The sequence below is a fragment of the Trichosurus vulpecula genome, chromosome 1, assembly GCF_011100635.1.
Source record: "Trichosurus vulpecula isolate mTriVul1 chromosome 1, mTriVul1.pri, whole genome shotgun sequence".
NCBI classification, from domain to species: Eukaryota; Metazoa; Chordata; class Mammalia; order Diprotodontia; family Phalangeridae; genus Trichosurus; species Trichosurus vulpecula.
Genome location: NC_050573.1, coordinates 429,595,204 through 429,612,118, shown reverse-complemented (window position 1 = coordinate 429,612,118; position 16,915 = coordinate 429,595,204). Strand labels below are relative to the sequence as shown.

Below are 16,915 nucleotides of genomic sequence, written 5' to 3'. Positions count from 1 at the left end.
GCACTTGTCTTATTATTCTCAATGCTGTCGTGTTTGTCTGTTTCCTACTTCCTTTACTTTCTTCCTTCTTCATTTAAAAAAAAAAAAGCTGCAGTGTAGAGGATTGGTTCTGACTTCAATTCTTCTTTATCTAGTCTGTTCCACTGCTCTACCTTTCTGTTTTACCACATAGTTTTGATGACTACCGTTCTATAGTATACCTTGAGGTCTTGTTTCTATGCTTCTCTGATCTTGTTGAGAACCAATCCTGAACCTGTTTGTTTTGGTGACTTTTTTTTTGGTGGAGGGTAGAAGGGATCAGTATGAGCTATGATTTCATCCAGTGTAGGAAGTGCCTTAAGAAAACTCTTTGGGGGGGTCACGCGCGCGGCGGGACTGAGCTGAGGTAAGCGCAGGGCGAGAAGGCACCAGCGCCAGACGAGGCACGGACCGGACCGGACTGGACCGGACCGAACGCAGCGCCGCCGCACCGCCGGGACCAACCACCGCCGCTCCGATGGCGGCTGCTAAGAAAGCTCATGAGGAGCATGACACCTCCATAGAGAATGTGGATGACTCCAACCACGATCCGCAGTTTGAGCCCATCGTGTCTCTCCCTGAGCAGGAGATTAAGACCCTTGAGGAAGATGAAGAAGAGCTCTTTAAGATGCGGGCCTGGCTGTTCCGATTTGCGTCTGAGAATGACCTTCCAGAATGGAAAGAGCGAGGGACGGGTGACGACGTGAAGCTGCTGAAGCACAAGGAGAAAGGGACGATTCGCTTCCTCATGAGAAGGGACAAAACCCTGAAGATCTGTGCAAATCACTATATCACACCGTTGATGGAGCTGAAGCCCGACGCAGGCAGCGACAGGGCCTGGGTTTGGAACACACACGCCGACTTTGCTGATGAGAGCCAGCCTGAGCTGCTGGCAATTCGATTCCCAAACGCAGAAAATGCCCAGAAGTTTAAGGCAAAATTTGAAGAATGCAGGAATGAGGTAGAAGAAAGAGAAAAGAAAGCAGGAGCAGGCAAAGAAATCACCGACAAAGTGGTGGAGAATTTGTCAGAGCTGTCAGTGAGGGAGGAGAAAGAGAAGGAGAAAGAGAAAGAGGAGGAGAAGGAGAAGGAGAAGGCGGGCAGCCAAGAGCCTGGGAGCCCCAGGGCGCCTGAGAAGGAGACCCAGGACCAGGATGTGTTACTGCAATAAATCATCTCACCTCACAGGCCTCGCCTTCTTTCCTTTTATTTTCTTTATTTTTGTTTCATTTTGATTGTTTTTTTTTTTTTACAGGGGACTTTATATAAAGAACTGAATTCCAGCCTCCAGGTTGTTTTCTAAGCTTTTACCCTTTCGAAGATGTCTTCAGCAAACCCATTCCCAGTCACGTGTACTGCGCTCATAACATTCTTTTCCATAGTGGAAACACTTATTTATAGTACATCCAAAAGAGTGAATAAAACATTTGAAAGCTGCCTCCAAAAAAAAAAAAGAAAACTCTTTGTATCAGATCATAAACTATAATTTATAGACTTTGAGAATTTCTTTGGGCACTGAGAGGTAAAGAAACTTGCCCTAGCCACAATCAATTAGTGTCAGTGGTAAGACTTGAACCCAGGTCTCTTTGGCTCCCATACTGCAGGTGATTAATAGCCACAAGCATCTAAATGGCAGTTGTGGCAAGGTTGGGGAGTAAATAAATCTTTACAGTTTCCCCAACACTCTTTATTAAAAAAAGGAGTCATCTTCCCAGTAAAGTGATTTCATTAAAAGTGAGAGAGATGTGTATGACTGCTCCCTATTTGTTGTTGTTTCAGTCATGTCTCACTCTCTGTGAGCCCATTTGGGGTTTTCTTGGCAAAGATACTGGATCAGTTTGCTATTTCCTTCTTCTGCTCATTTCTCAGATGTGAAAAACTGAGGCAAACAGAATTAAGTGCCTTGCCCAGGGTCATACAGCTAGTAAGTGTCTGAGGCCAGATTTGAACTCAAGAAGAGTAGTTTTCCTGACTCCAGGCTGCATACTCTATCCACAGTGCCTCCTAGCTGCCCCTTCTACCTTCTCCATAGAGTGACCACTCAGTCTCAGCATGCAAGCCATAACAGCTACAATGGCACCTGTTCTCATGAAACCACCTTTCTATCTACTTAGCTTCTCTTCTGTTACTTCATTTTCACTCCTTAGAACATTACTCTGTACCTAAAGCTGCACTTGGTACTGCAAATGTTATCTAACAGTATTCTAAAAGGAATGAACCAAAACATGCCTGTCCTGTATGATAAGCCACTTCCTATTGTAGCGCCGAATAACATTGGATTAAATCATTCCTTTGCTGAATTCTCCTTTGCCCACTGGCCAGACATCATTTCAGGGTTGTTGCTTTCAGGTATTCTGCCTCCAATAAATATGCTGGCTTATTCTAAGTTACATCTGTTGGCATTTCTCTCCATTGAATTTCATTTTATGCCTTGTCCTAAGATGCTTAGGCCTCAGGCAGAGGCAGGCTAGTTCAAGAAACCTTTATTAAGTACCCACTATGCAAAGAACTGAGCTCCTGGGGGAACTACAAAGAGTAAAACCAATTTGGTCCCCACCCTCCAGGAGTTTAGCATATTGTAGGGGAGGGGGATGTTGTGCATGACAACTGCACAAATAAAGTGGAAGATAAAAGAGGCACAAAATGCTGTCTGAGAACAAAAAGCACATTTATAAAAGGGCATATCAGAAAAGACTTAATGGAGGAGATGACTTTCAAGCTAAAATCTTGAAAGAGGAATAAGTTTTCAAAAGTCACTGGGGTGTGTGTGTGTGTGTGTGTGTGTGTGTGTGTGTGTGTGTTAGAGAGACAGAGACAGAGAGACACAGAGAGAAAGAGAGAGAGACAGAGACAGAGAGAGATAGAAAGATACAGACAAACCGATAAACAGAGAAAGAGAGAGACAAACCGATAAACAGAGAAAGAGAGAGACAGCGAGAGAGAGAAAGAGACAGACGTGGTATGAGCACAGAAGAGGAAGAGTATGGAACTTATGTAGGGGACAGCAAGCAATCCACTTTGCCTGGAGTGTAGAAAATGAGGAAGGAAGTAATATGTGATACATTAGATCATTAGAGTTCCTTGAGGTCAGGGACTGTCTTTTGCCTCTTTCTGTGTCCCTAGTGCTTAATAAATGTTTATTGATTGAAGTTAAACCATAAATGTTTTGAAAAGTAAACTGAGTTAAGATTTTATTTGGTAGGGAATGTTCTGTGGTGTCATAGGTTTTTTTTTCCCCCCAGCAGAGAAGTATCATGATCACAATGATGCACAAAGACAATTAATTTGGCTTTTAGGTGTGTTGTAGGGTTAGTGGTGTTGAGTTACCTCTCTTAAATCAGCACTGGTCTGCTGGGGATATGGATCCAGGGAACCCTGAGTCAGTGAAAGCTGTTAGCTCGAAGCATTGCAACAGCACAGAGAAACCTGCTTCTTAGAGCCACCTTTTACTAACTGCTCAGCTAGAGTATTATTGAAGAGGTTTTAGGTTGAGGGGTGATCGGCACCCCGAAATATTGACGCACCGGGTCCTGCCGAAAGAATTCGACTCAAGCCTTCTTAGCCAAAGAAAAGAGAAAGTTTATTAGAGACCAGCTACAGTGGCCAGATCCTCCAGCAGCCCCGCCATAGGCTAGACTCCTAAAGAATCTGAGCGCCTTTTGCAAGCCGGATGGGATTTAAATACAGATTGATTGAGGGGTCTTCTGAGGTGACTAGAGGAGGGGTTCAGGGAGGGTCTTCAGGATGAGTCCAAGGAGGGCAAGGTGAGGTAATGGGATTAAGGGTGGGAAGTAGCCGAAGGCATGAATATGGATAGTATCAAGGGTGGGAAGGTTTCAGTAGAGATTTGGGCCTAATGATAATGCGAGGCTATAGCCTTAGGCCAAAACCGAATCAAACTGGGAAGAGTCAAGGAGAGTTCAAGGTAGGGGTTTCTTCCAGGGCCTAAAGACAAATGGGCCTTTTAGGGTTTAGGAGAAAGGTCTCCGTTTGGGGCCTGTACCCCATCATTATGAGTAGTACCTGTCAGCTCACATGACAGCTGGAGCTATAGGAATCAGCCCCTAAGTTCTTTCTGATCCTGGCTGGGTATCACTTCCACATTTCCCACAGTAGCAACTTGCTGAAATTTTCTGGGTGCAAGAGCATAGACATAGGTGGAGAATCTCAAAGTTGGAAAGGACCAGTTGGACGTTTTGAATTAGATGGCCTGTAGGCATCTAACTCAACATGTCCAAATCATGATTCAGTATCACTTCTCCCAAACCCAATTCTCTTCTGAATTCTCCTGTTTCTATCAAGAAACCACCTTCTTCCAGCCATTCAAGTTCATAATCTTGGTACCATTATTGACTTTTCATTCATGCTTGTAGTATCTCAGCTCTTTGTAGGAATTTTTTTTTGTTATTACTAATAGTCTTTCAATGGATACAAATTCATATTATCATTTCCATAAGGTTTATCCTTGATTATGGAAGCTTAAAGTTAAATAAAATTTTAATGGTAGTTCATAAGAATCTTTTCTATAATTTGGTGATTTCCATTTCTAATAACATTATTTGTCATCCTTCAAGCAGTTTTCAAATCTCTAGGATTCTGCTCATGTTTAAGCCTATGTTCATTCATATTATGACTATAGTATTGTGTCCTTTGTTGTACTAAACAGGCCATCTCTCCTAGTTCTGACAGATAATGTGAAGTCACAAGTTTCACTGAGGTGAGTGAACCTGAGTTCAACTGCTTCATTTTGCAGATGAGAAACTGAGGCCCAGACAGTTTAAGTGGCTTGCTGAGGATCACACAGTAACTAGCAAATACAAGATTTGAACCTGGGTCCTCTGCCTCCAAGTCCAGCTTCTTTTTTCATTGTAAAAGGTCCTAGGAAAAGTAATATTTAGTGGTTAGAACTGCCCATTGAATTGACATGATGATAGAAAACTAAACATTTCTTTCCATAATTTGATTATACAAATATTTCATTCAGTGAAAAACTGACTGTTCTGCTAAAGTGGCCCATTCATTCAAAGCAGCATGATCTAGTTCTAGTAGGAGTTGTGGTCACAGTCTACGAGCTAGAAGATATCAAAACCATTGAAGTGTAATAATAGAAAGAACACTGGTCCTTGAGTCAGAAGAAATGGGTTTAAGTCTCAATTCTGATATGAGCTGATAACATCTCTGAGCCTCAGTTTCCTCAGCTATAAAATAAGGCTAATAAAATTCTACCTACCTCAAAGTGTGATTGTGAGGTAGTCACTACCTAAATTAAAAGTGTTCCTATTATCAGAAGACCTGTCATTTTTCTCAGCTCTGCTGTCTCACCTTAACCTTTAACATTTAACCTTTACAAGAGAAAAATTCTTGTTTTTCTCAGAGGAAAATATGGATAACTTTTTTGTCATTTACTGCACAGCAACATTTAAGCGTTCATGAGATAACATTTCTAAAGCACTTTGAGTTTCTCAGATAAAATACATTCTGAATCCCACATTAGCACCATGCCAGGATGGCCCAGCAGGGCTAAGGGCTGAGCACGACTCTGGTATTTCTTTAATCTTCTGATATTGGATGCTTAAAAGAGGGAAAAGCTGCTTGGCCTCAAAGGCTCTTCACATGATTACTGGTCTTTTCTCTATTACTATTTTACCTGCCTTCAGCTGGCATGTCTGGGTGATTTTCCAAAAAGTTGCTGTTCTGGACCCTATTGCGGAAAATGGGTGTAATCCATCTGTTGTGGGAGGGCGGATATTCATTTGTCTGTTTCTTATTCAACCATTTATATACTTTTTCTTTAGGGACATTACAACTTCCTCCAAATTTCCACATTGATGCCCCCTTTCTCCTACTCCCTTTACTCATGTATTGTCCATGTAGAGAAGATGGTTTTGCTTCTTGTAGTGGGCACAGGAATCAGAGTATGGATGAAGGTAGAAAACGGCCAATAGTACCTGTGATTAGGGAGTAAACAGCAAGATTTGAGGTAGAAAATGACCCTGGGGTAAAAAGGTGTGGTCCAAATGATGGTCTGAGAAGGGAAACAGAGCGCTCTACCTGGTAGTTAAGTCAAAATTTAAAGGATAAATAAATTCAAGGTTGAGTCAGGAGTCCTGGAAAAGGGCAGAGTCCAACACCAGGAAGTGAAGCACTAATAGTTCAGGGAAAACACACTGTGAAGGGAGCAACAGACCCTGATAAAATGGTCATTCTCCCTGGTGCCCTCTACATTCCAGTCAAACTGACCTACTTTCTATTCTCCGTACATGATGTTTCATCTCCCAACTTTTTGTCTTTGAACAGGCTTTCTCCCATGCCTAGGATGACCTTCCACATTAACCCTTTTATCTTACTGGAAGAAGTAGCAGTATGAGGCTCATATGGCTTATATGGACTATAGCTTAGGGCTGGGGGGAGTTGGGATGTGGGCAAGTACCATATGACAACTTCTTATTTTTCTTGGTACCTCAGTTGCTTCTACTTTCTAAAGAAGTATAAGTATTGTCAACATTCTAACTTTCAGTATCCAGTAGCAAATTCCCAGTTGTCCTACTCTAATCATAAGCCTGGAAAAAGAGTCCAATGAGTAAGAAATACTATAATGGGCACCCAAGAGTAGGAAGCTGTACATTGTAAAATTTCAGAGTTTTTGAAAGAAATAGGTTTACTTCAAAGAAAAGCTGAGGAAATTATTGATGAATTTGTTCAGTAACTGATTTCATGCTTGATATATAAAATATCAAAGATCATATTACAAAGGAGATAGTCATTCCTCAGAAAACAAAATCATTTGGGTCACATTTTCAATAGTAGTCCAATAGATCATTAAAAATGTACTCTGAAGGATAGTAGTTCTAGAGTTTGAAGAGACAACAAAGACCATGTAGCCGGACCCCATCCTCTTGAAGAAGAGGAACTGAGGTCCAGGGCAGTTGAATGACTTACTCAAGGTTACATAGCTAGTTAGCATCACTGGTGGCCAGAGGAGGGCTCTTTCCACTGCAGTGCCATGTGGCAGTATGATTGTCTCTAGCAATGAATGTTGTGGGTTGAAGGAATGGATGTACAGTGGGCTGGGGCAACAAATGCTGCCACTTTGAGGAAACCTAAAGAGAATTTTCTTTTATAAGTTTATCCAACTTCAGCTCATACTCTGTGGGGATGTGAATCAAGAAAAATAAAATATGATGTTAGTCTCTGTATGTGAGGTGAAGATTATACAAATCATTTGAGAAGAGCATGATTTTAACTGAAGAAGACATTAAAAGTGAAGATGGTAAGGGATCAATCTTTGAAACTGGCTCAGAGACAAGAATGATGATTTGTATTGGTATGAATACACCATAAATAGCTGCATATATCTGATAGCAACCTGAATTCATTTACATTTCAATTAGAGAAAGGTGGTCAGGGTTGCCTTAGGAGAGCTGAATGCATGCTTGGAAAATTGTTATGTTCCATGTTTGAGAAAATGGGAAGTACTAATGCATTGAAGTCCTTGAAGAAAACAGCCAAAATGATATTTTCCTCTAAATTTTTATTTTAAAAGAAGATATTCAACTTTTTGCAAGCACCTGTATATCCTACTTATCTATCTGTGGGACATAGGATGTTACTTCTTGCTTAGAACTTCCATATTCATGATTGATAGGATGAACTTTATGGCTATTGTATAGCTCCAGTCAGTCAGAATTACTTTTCTTAATCCTTTTACATTCTTTCTTTTTTGTTGTTTTGTTTTTAAATTATGAACTTCACAATCATCCCCAAACATAAACATTTCAATACACTAAGAACAAGAAAGAAAATGTGCACTGGTTACAATTTGGTTTTTAAAAATGTGTCAAGTTTAGTAGTGTAGTAAACAATATAATGGCAAAGTTGTCCTGTTTATCGAATCTTTTTTTGAACATCTTTTTTTTTTCTTTTGTGTATTTTTGAAAACATTTTGTCGATGTTCTGTATGTTTTCTTTCTTTTGGTGTCATCAGCACCATTCACTAACACACCCCACCACTACAGAAGAAGCATCCCCTTGTTAAAAAAATGTAATAGACAAGCAAAACATCTTAGTATGTTGCCTGTGTCTTAACATCCAGATGGTTTCCTGTTGAAGAGGTTCAAGGTCGGTATTACTTCTTGCAATCTTTAGGTCAGAAAAATATCCTACCCTTATAGAACCCTTTCCTCTTGTCTTCTCTTCCCTAATATAACATATTTGTGTGAGATGGTCAGTCACACAATGTAATCTCATATTCTATCTAAGGCATGGGGCAGTATAGGCAGAAAAATTGTTTTAATTATATAGTTTTCAGGAACTATCTTGCTACCCACCTTTCCTCTCCTTTCCTCTGTTCCTACCTTTGGCCTCATTACCACTTATACTTTGAGCCTAACTGTAGACCTGCATAGGACTATATTGTTGTTGTTTATCCTTCGTACTCAAAGAGGACAAATGATATCATGATACTGGGGTCAAAGTACAATGTGTTCAACTGTGGCTTATCAGTCCATACAAGCTCAGAAGGCTCTACAACAGGTTGGAAACAAATAGTCCATTTGAACATTTGGGATTGAGATATCTCTAAATTTGCTCATCTCACCTTTCCTTTGTGCTCCTGAAATTCTGCTTTGCTTATAGAGCACAGCACCTTCTTTGATACAGGCATGCCATTGCTGGGCAGTTCTGTGACAGCATCTCCCATGTCACACAACTGATATTAAAAGTTCTTCAGAGAGACCTTGAGAAAGCCCATGTATTGCTGCTTCTGATCTCTGTGTGAGCACTTGCCTAGTGCAAGTTCTCTGTGAAATAGTCTTTTAGGTAAATGCATATTTGGCATTTGGGCTATATGGTCAGACCATCAGGGTTGTGCTCTCTGAAGTGGAGTCTGAATGCTTGGTAGTTCAATTTGAGAGAGGACCTCAGTGTCTCGTACCTTACCTTGCCAAATAAGCTTCAGAGTCTTCTTAAGACAATTAAATTGAAGCAGTTCAATATTTTGACGTGGCACTAGTGGGTTGTCTATGTTTCATAAGCAGAAAACAATGAAGTCAACATAAGAGTATAGGTTTACTGGAGAACCTTTAAGCCTTCTTCTACCAGATCCTATGAAAATTGACAGTACTTTCTCAGAAACATGAAGGGTTTGGGCTGTGTGTCTTTTGTGCTGGAAGCAATTAACAACTATGTGTGCCAAACACAATCTTGTCTCCAGAATGGTAGGACCAATTCACAACTCTACCAGGAGTGCATTAGTGTTTCAATTTTTCCACATCTCCTCTAGCATTTGCATTTTTCCATTTCTCTCATATTAGCCAATCTAATATGTGTGAGGTGGTATGTAAAAGTTGTTTTGTTTTGCATTTTCCTAATCAATAGTGATTTAGAGAATTTTTTCATGTGACCATTGATAGCTTTGATTTTTTGTTCTGAAAACTGTTCATTTCCTTTGACCATTCATCAATTGGAGACTGACTTTTTGTTTTTAATAAATTTGGCTCAGTTCCCTATATAGCTGAGAAACGAGGCCTTTATCAGAGAAATTTGCTGTGAAATATTTTCCCCAGTTTTCAGTTTTCCTTCTAATTTTGGAAGCATTACTTTTATTTGTACAAAAACTTTTAGATTAATTGTAATCAAAATTATCCAATTTGTTTCCTGTGATCCTCTCTGTCTCTTCCTTGGTAATGAACTCTTCCCTAATCCATAAATATAGCAGGTACATTTTTCCATGATCACTAATTTACTTATGGCATCACTCTTTGTGTCTACATAATTTCTAATTTTTGACCTCACCGTGGTATACCGTGTAACATGTTGGTCTATGCCTAGTTTCTGCCAAACTGCTTTCTGATTTTCCCAGAAATTTTTTTCAAATGGTGAATTTGGGCCCTCAAAGCTTGGATCTTTGGGTTTATCAAATATTACATTGCAGTGGTAATTTTTTTTACTTTGTATTGTGTACCTAATCCATTCCACTGACCCACCTCTCTATTTCTTATCCAGTACAGAATTGTTTTCATGATCACTGTTTGGTAATATAGTTTGAAATCTGGTACTGGTAGGCCTCCTTTCTTCAGATTTGCTTTTCATTGACTCCCTTGACATTCTTGACCTTTTGGCCTTCCAGAGGAATTTTGTTACTATTTTTTCTAGCTTCCTGAAATAATTTTTTGGAGGTTTGGTGGGAATAACACTGAATAGGTAAATTAACTTCGGTGAAATTGTCATTTTTTTTATTATATTGGCTTAGCCTACTCATGAGCAATGAATATTTTACAACTATTTAGACCTACCTTTGTTTGTGGGAAAACATTTATAATTGTATTCATATAGTTCTTGGGTTTGTCTTGGCAGGTAGACTTCCAAGTATTTTAATATTGTCTGCAGTTATTATAAATGGAATTTCTCTGTCCATCTCTGCCTGCTGGGTTTTGTTGTCAGTATATAGAAATGCTGATGATTTATGTCTATTTATTTTATATCCTGCAACTTTGCTAAAGTTGTTAATTGTTTCAGGTACTTTTTTAGTTGATCCTCTAGATTCTCTAAGTATACTATTATATCATCTGCAAAGAGTGGTAGTTTTGTTTCCTCATTGTTTTTATACCTCCAATTTCTTTTTCTGGTCTTGTTGCTATAGCTAGCTTTTCTAATACAATATTGAACAATAGCAGTGATAATTTACATCTTTTCTTCACCCCTGATCTTATTGTAATGGCTTCAAGTTTATCCCCACAACAAATCATGCTTGTTCTTGGTTTTTAGAAAGATACTACTTATCGTTTAAAGAAAGCCTCTTTTGAGTCTTATGCTTTTTAGTGTTTTTAATAGGAATGGGTGTTGTATGGAATCAAAAGCTTTTTCTGAACCTATTGATATAATCATGATTTTTGTTGATTCTGCTATTGATATGGTCAATTATGCTGATAGTTTCCTAATGTTGAACCAGCCCTGAATTCCTGGTATAAATCCCACCTGGTCGTAGTATATGGTCTTTGTTATATATTCCTTTAATTTCCTTGCTAGTATTTTATTTAAGATTTTTGCATCAATATTCATTAGGGGAATTGGTCTATAGTTTCCACCCCCCTCTATTTTTTCTCTCCCTGTTTTAGACATCAGTACCACATTTTTGTGTCATCAAAGGAATTGGTAGGATTCCTTCTTTACCTATTTTTTGAAATACTTTATATAGTAATATAATTAACTGTTCCTTAAATGTTTGGAAGAATTTGTTTGTTAATCCATCTGTTACTGGGGATTTTTTCTTAGGGAGATCCTTTATGGCTTTTTCAAATTTTTTTAAAGGTAGGGTTATTTAAGTAATTTTTTTTTCCTCTTCTGTCCATCTGGGCAGTTTACATTTTTGTAAATATTAATCCATTTTACTTAAATTGTTAGTTTTACTGTCATATAAGTCAAAATAACTCCTAACCATGCTTTCATTTAATCTTCATTGTTGGTGCATACACCATTTTCATTTTTCATTCTGGTAATTTGGGTTTCTTCTCTCTTCATTTAAATCAAATTAACCAATGGTTTAACTATTTTACTATTTTTCCATAAAACTGACTCCTAATTTTATTTACTAGTTAATTTTTTTTAAACTTTCAGTTTTATTAATCTCTGCTTTGATTTTCAGGATTGTCTCATTGTTGTCATTCTCTTTAATGAAATCATTATTTTTTATGGTTTGTTCTTTGACCCACTCACTTTTTAGAATTCGAGCATTTAAGTTCCAATAATATTTTAATCTATAGATCCATATCTTTTCATTGAATGTAGTTTTTATTACATTAATGTCTGAAAAGGGTGAATTCAATATTTCTGCTTTCCTGCATTTGGTTGTGAGTTTTTTATGCCTTAGTACATGGTCAATTATTGTAAAGGTGCAATATATACCTGGGAAAACAGTATACTCCTCTCTGTACCCATTCATTTCTCCAGAGATCTATCATATCTAACCTTTCTAAGATTCTACCTATTTCCTTAACTTCTTTCTTACTTATTTTATGGTTATATTTATCAAGCTCTAAGAGGGAAAAGTTGAAGTCCCATAGTAGCAGAATCTATTTCTTCCTTTAAGCTATTTTATCTTTCCTTTAAGAATTGGATGCTATGCCATTTGGTACATATATGTTTAGTGTTGATATTACTTCATTGTCTATGGTGTTTTTGTGGAACATGCAGTTTCCCTGCTCATCTGTTTTAATTAGGTCTACTTTTGCTTTTGTTTTGCTTAAGATCTTGATTGCTACCTGTCCCTTTTTCACTTTAGCAGAAGCATAATAAATTCTCCTCTAGTCCTTTATTTTAACTCTTTTGTGCCTCTCAACTATGCTTCTTGTAAACAACATATTGTTAGATTCTGGTTTCTGATCCATTCTTCTGTCCACTTACATTTTACAGTTGCATGTCTATGATGTCTAGCTGTACATTTCACTTTATCCTATTTTCTCTTTTATTCTTCTCTCTTTTTATCCTATTCATACTCTAAAATTTCTATTCCTTCTGACCACTGCTTTTCTTTAGCCACCTTCCTTTCTATCAGCCCCTCTTTTTCTTTTATTGCCTTCACTTCCCTTTTGGGTAAGATAGATTTCTTTAACCTAGTTGATTATATATATTTTCCCTCTTCGAACAAATTTAGATGAGAACGAGGCTCAAGCATCCACTGTAAAAGCTCTTTCTTGTGTACTTCTTTTACATCAGATAACCCCCCCCCCATTCTTCCTCTCTTTTTCCCTTTCCCCCAGAGTATACTGCTTTCTCACCTGTCCATTTAAAAAAAACCATCACAACGTAATTGCCTCACTTCTGTATCCTCCAGCTATTCAGAATCTTTACAACTGCCCTAATAATAATAAAGTTCTTAAAAGTTACATGTATCATCTTCTCATATAGGAATGTAAACAGTTTATTGAGTCCCTTATGATCTCTCTTTCATTTTTACATTTTTATCTTTCTCTTGAGTCTTGTATTTGAAAGTAAAATTTTCTATTCAGCTCTAGTCTTTTCAGCAGGAATGCATGAAATTCCTCTGTTTAATTGGATTTTCAATTTTTTTTTTTGAAGGAGTATACTCAGCTTGGCTTGGTTGGTTATTCTTGGTTGTAATCTCAGCTCTTTGGCCTTCTGGAATATCATATTCTAAGCTCTCCATTCCTTTAACATGGAATCTCCTAAATCTTGTGTGATCTTGATTGTGGCTCCCACAGTATTTTAATAGTTTCTTTCTGTCTGCTTGAATTAGTTTTATCTTTGACCTTAGAGCTCTGGAATTTAGCTATAATATTCCTGGGAGTTTTCATTTTGGAATCTCAGGTGGTAGATGGATTCTTTCAATTTCAATTTTACTTTCTGGTTCTAAGATATCAGGGCAGCTTTCCTTGATAATTTCTTGAAATATGTTGTCTAAGCTCTTGTTTTTATCATGGCTTTCAGACAGTGCAGTAAATCTTAAATTATCTCTCCCCAATCTATTTTCTAGGGCAGTTGTTTTTTGGAGGAGATATTTTACATTTTTCTATTGTTTTCATTCTTTTCACTTTATTTTATTGTTTCCTGATGTCTCATGGAGACATTGGCTTCTACTTTCCCCATTCTAATTTTTAAAGAGTCCTTTTATCAATGAGCTTTTGTGCCCCCCTCCCCCCCCCCCCCCGCCATTTGGCCAATTCTGTTTTTTAAGCTGTTAGTTTCTTCAGTATGTTTTGTGCCTATTTTCCAAGCTGTTAATTATCTTTTCGTATTTTCCTTTGCTCTCATTTCTTTGCTTACTTTTTCCTCTACCACTCTGATTTTGAAAATCTTTTTTTGGCTCTTCTAGGAATTCTTGTTCAACTTGTGTACAATTCACATTTTTTTTTCCTTTGAGGCTTTGCTTACAGCTATTTTAACTTCATTGCCTTCTTCTGAGTTTATGTCTTGATATTCCCTGTCACCACAATAGATTTTTATGGTCAGGGTCTTTTTCTTTTTGCTCTTTTTCCTATTTTTTGATTTTGAACTTTATGTTCATGGTGAATTTTATTCCCAGTAGATATGTGGGGAGGGCACTGTCCTAAGCTTTAGGCTTTTTTGCACTGCTGTTTTCAGAGCTAGTTTTGTGAGTTTGGAGGTTTTCAATGCTTCCAAGGTGGTGTTTTCTAGGGAGAGGTGCCATCACTTTTCCCACTGTCTGCACTCTGATCTTACCTAGGAAGGGTCCCTGATCCCTTGGGATTATAATCAATACTGCTCTGCAGGGGCCCTGCTCCCTCTTGATTGAAAGAGCTCCTGCTTGCCTTTGAACTGTGATCCAGACATGGGTATAGATAATGAAGTTGCCATACAGTGTCTGGTCCTCTGTCCTATGCTACCACAGGGATCCCATGTGATTTCTTTCCCACCAATTGCCAGCTCTCCTTACCATTTCTGGTTCGATAGCTTCCAAAGCTGCTGCCACTTTCATCACCACAACCTAGTCTCACCAGTGATGTTTCATCTGTATGGGCTCTAGGCCAACCTCAATCCCTGTTTCACAGATCTATCTTTCTGACTTCCAAAGATGTCTTGAGCTGGAAGCATCTTTCAATGTGACCTTTTGTTGGCTCTCCACTCCAGAATTTGATTTGAGATGTTATATTTAAATTGTTTGGAGGAAAATGTTGGGAGAAATTAGCTAATTTGCTTCCTCTACTCTGCCACCTTGTCTATCCCTTCAGGCACTATGCTCAATTAGCTTTTTTAACTCATTTGTTGTAGTAGTAAATCCAAGTGTGATTCTTTCCATCTCAATTTTCTGGATGGAGCCACAAAGTTTTGTTATTGGGCATAGTCTTTGTTACTACCCTCTCTGCCAAGTGATACATTAACATTATAGCTCTAATAACATATTACCAGACTATTAGACTTCTTTTCCCTTAAGCTATTCCCCTTTGTTTCTGCTATCACTTGTGTTTACCTCTAGATACCCAATCCCTTACCCAAGGATCAGATCACTATCAATCTCTGACTTCAACAAATTTCCTCTCATCAATGTTCTCATATAAGGGCTACATATCTGGATATTCTTTCTACCTCTGACATTCAGACATGTCTTTCTCCCAAGAGAACATACACCACTTTTTAGGAGCTAATAAAGGTTCCGATGCATGTGGATATGTTCTCTAAGTCCACTTTTAGGAACCACATTGATTTGAGAATCTGTAAATCGAGAGTACAGCACAGACTACAGTGTGTTGATTAATTGATTGACAAGAACCCAAAGACATTTCAAAGTGTTCTACTATAAGGCCTAGTTCTGAGTCTTCTTCTGTCTGACATTTTTATCAATAACTTGAATGGAGACATAGATGACATGCTTATCAAAATTTTGGATAACACAATTTGAAAAAGGTGTATATAGCACTAGAGGTGAACAAGGATTTGAAAAGAAATGGATAGGTTGGAACAAGTGACCAAATCTTACAAGGTGAAATTTTATAAGGATAATGTCAAGTCCTGCACTGAGATTAAAAGCAGCAATTGCTTAATGGTGAAAATGTAGCTTAACATAATAAAAGGTTTAGGGATTTTAGTGGACTAAAATGGTTCATCATGGATCAAGTGTAATGTGACCGTAAAAAAACAAACAAGCAAAAAAGAAACAATAATAACAACCCACAAATCTGTGAGCTTAGGTTGCTGAACTAAGATTCATTTTAGTGTCCTAAATAAGGAAGTTAATAGTGCACTTCTACTCTGTATGGCCTAGACCACATCAAGATCATTATATTCAGTACTGCAGTGGTATAAAGGGATGGAGCATTGATAAACTGGATTATGACTGGGTAGCCAAGGATACTTGAAACCATGTCACATGAAGAATAATTGAAAGAACTTGATCTACTTAGATCAGAAAAGAAGGCTGTGAAGTTACCTAATTAGTTTTTTCAAGTATTTAAAGGGATGCCTTCTGAGAAAGGATCATGGGATCACAGATATAGGGAAAAAAAGATCCCAATAATCATCTAGTCCAATCTCCTAATTTTGCAGAAGAGGAAGGACTATGGGGGTTAGATGACTTTCCCAAGATCACATAGGTAGTAAGCATCAGAGGAAATCTTTGAAACTAGAACTTCTAGATGGCATCTAGAAAGCAGGGACTTGCTTAAGCTCCCCACCAGGTCCCTCCAAACACCTATAAAAATGGCTCTCAACAAATTCTAGAGCTGCAGAACCCATGAAATAGCAAAGGGAAGCAGGGCTCCAGCCCAGGACAGTCTGAATGGTTGCTGGGAAGGGTGTATCGCATGGAACTGGGAGTGGAGCAGAGCAGAGCCCAGTGTAGTCCATGCCAGGACCAACCAGAGCAGAAGCCAGACCAAATGGGTGGAGCACTCTGAATCATTGAGTTGTGGCAGTTGCCAGACTTCTCAATCCAGGAATGCCAAAGACAACAGAGCAGGTTAGTGGGGAAAAAACTGCTGGGGCAGAAGAAAAGGAGTTCACCATTGGGCACTTTCAAGAAATTATCAAGGAGAACTGCCCTGATATTCTACAGCCAGAGGGTAAAATAGAAATTGAAAGAATACACCAATTGCCTCCTGAAAAAGATCACAAAAAGAAAACTCCTAGGAATATTGTCACCAAATTCCACAGCTCCCAGATCAAGGAGAAAATATTACAAGCATCCAGAAAGAAACAGTTTGAGTATTGTGGAAACACAATCAGGATAATACAAGATCTAGCAGCTTCTATATTAAGGCATCAAAGGGCTTAGAATATGATATTCTGGAGCTAGGATTAAAACCAAGAATCATCTACCCAGCAAAACTGAGTATAATTCTCCAAGGCAAAATATGGATTTTCAATAAAACAGAGGACTATCAAGCTTTCTCAACGAAAAGACTAGAGCTGAACAGAAAATTTGACT

General features: G+C 38.3%; 1 protein-coding gene across 1 annotated transcript; it reads left to right on the top strand.

Annotated features, from left to right (window-relative positions):
• The first annotated feature begins 496 nt into the window (after positions 1 to 496).
• Positions 497 to 1,189, top strand: LOC118834253 (ran-specific GTPase-activating protein-like). Its single transcript, XM_036741721.1, has one exon. The coding sequence runs from the start codon at positions 497 to 499 to the stop codon at positions 1,187 to 1,189; it is 693 nt and encodes a 230-aa protein (XP_036597616.1).
• The last annotated feature ends 15,726 nt before the right edge of the window (positions 1,190 to 16,915 follow it).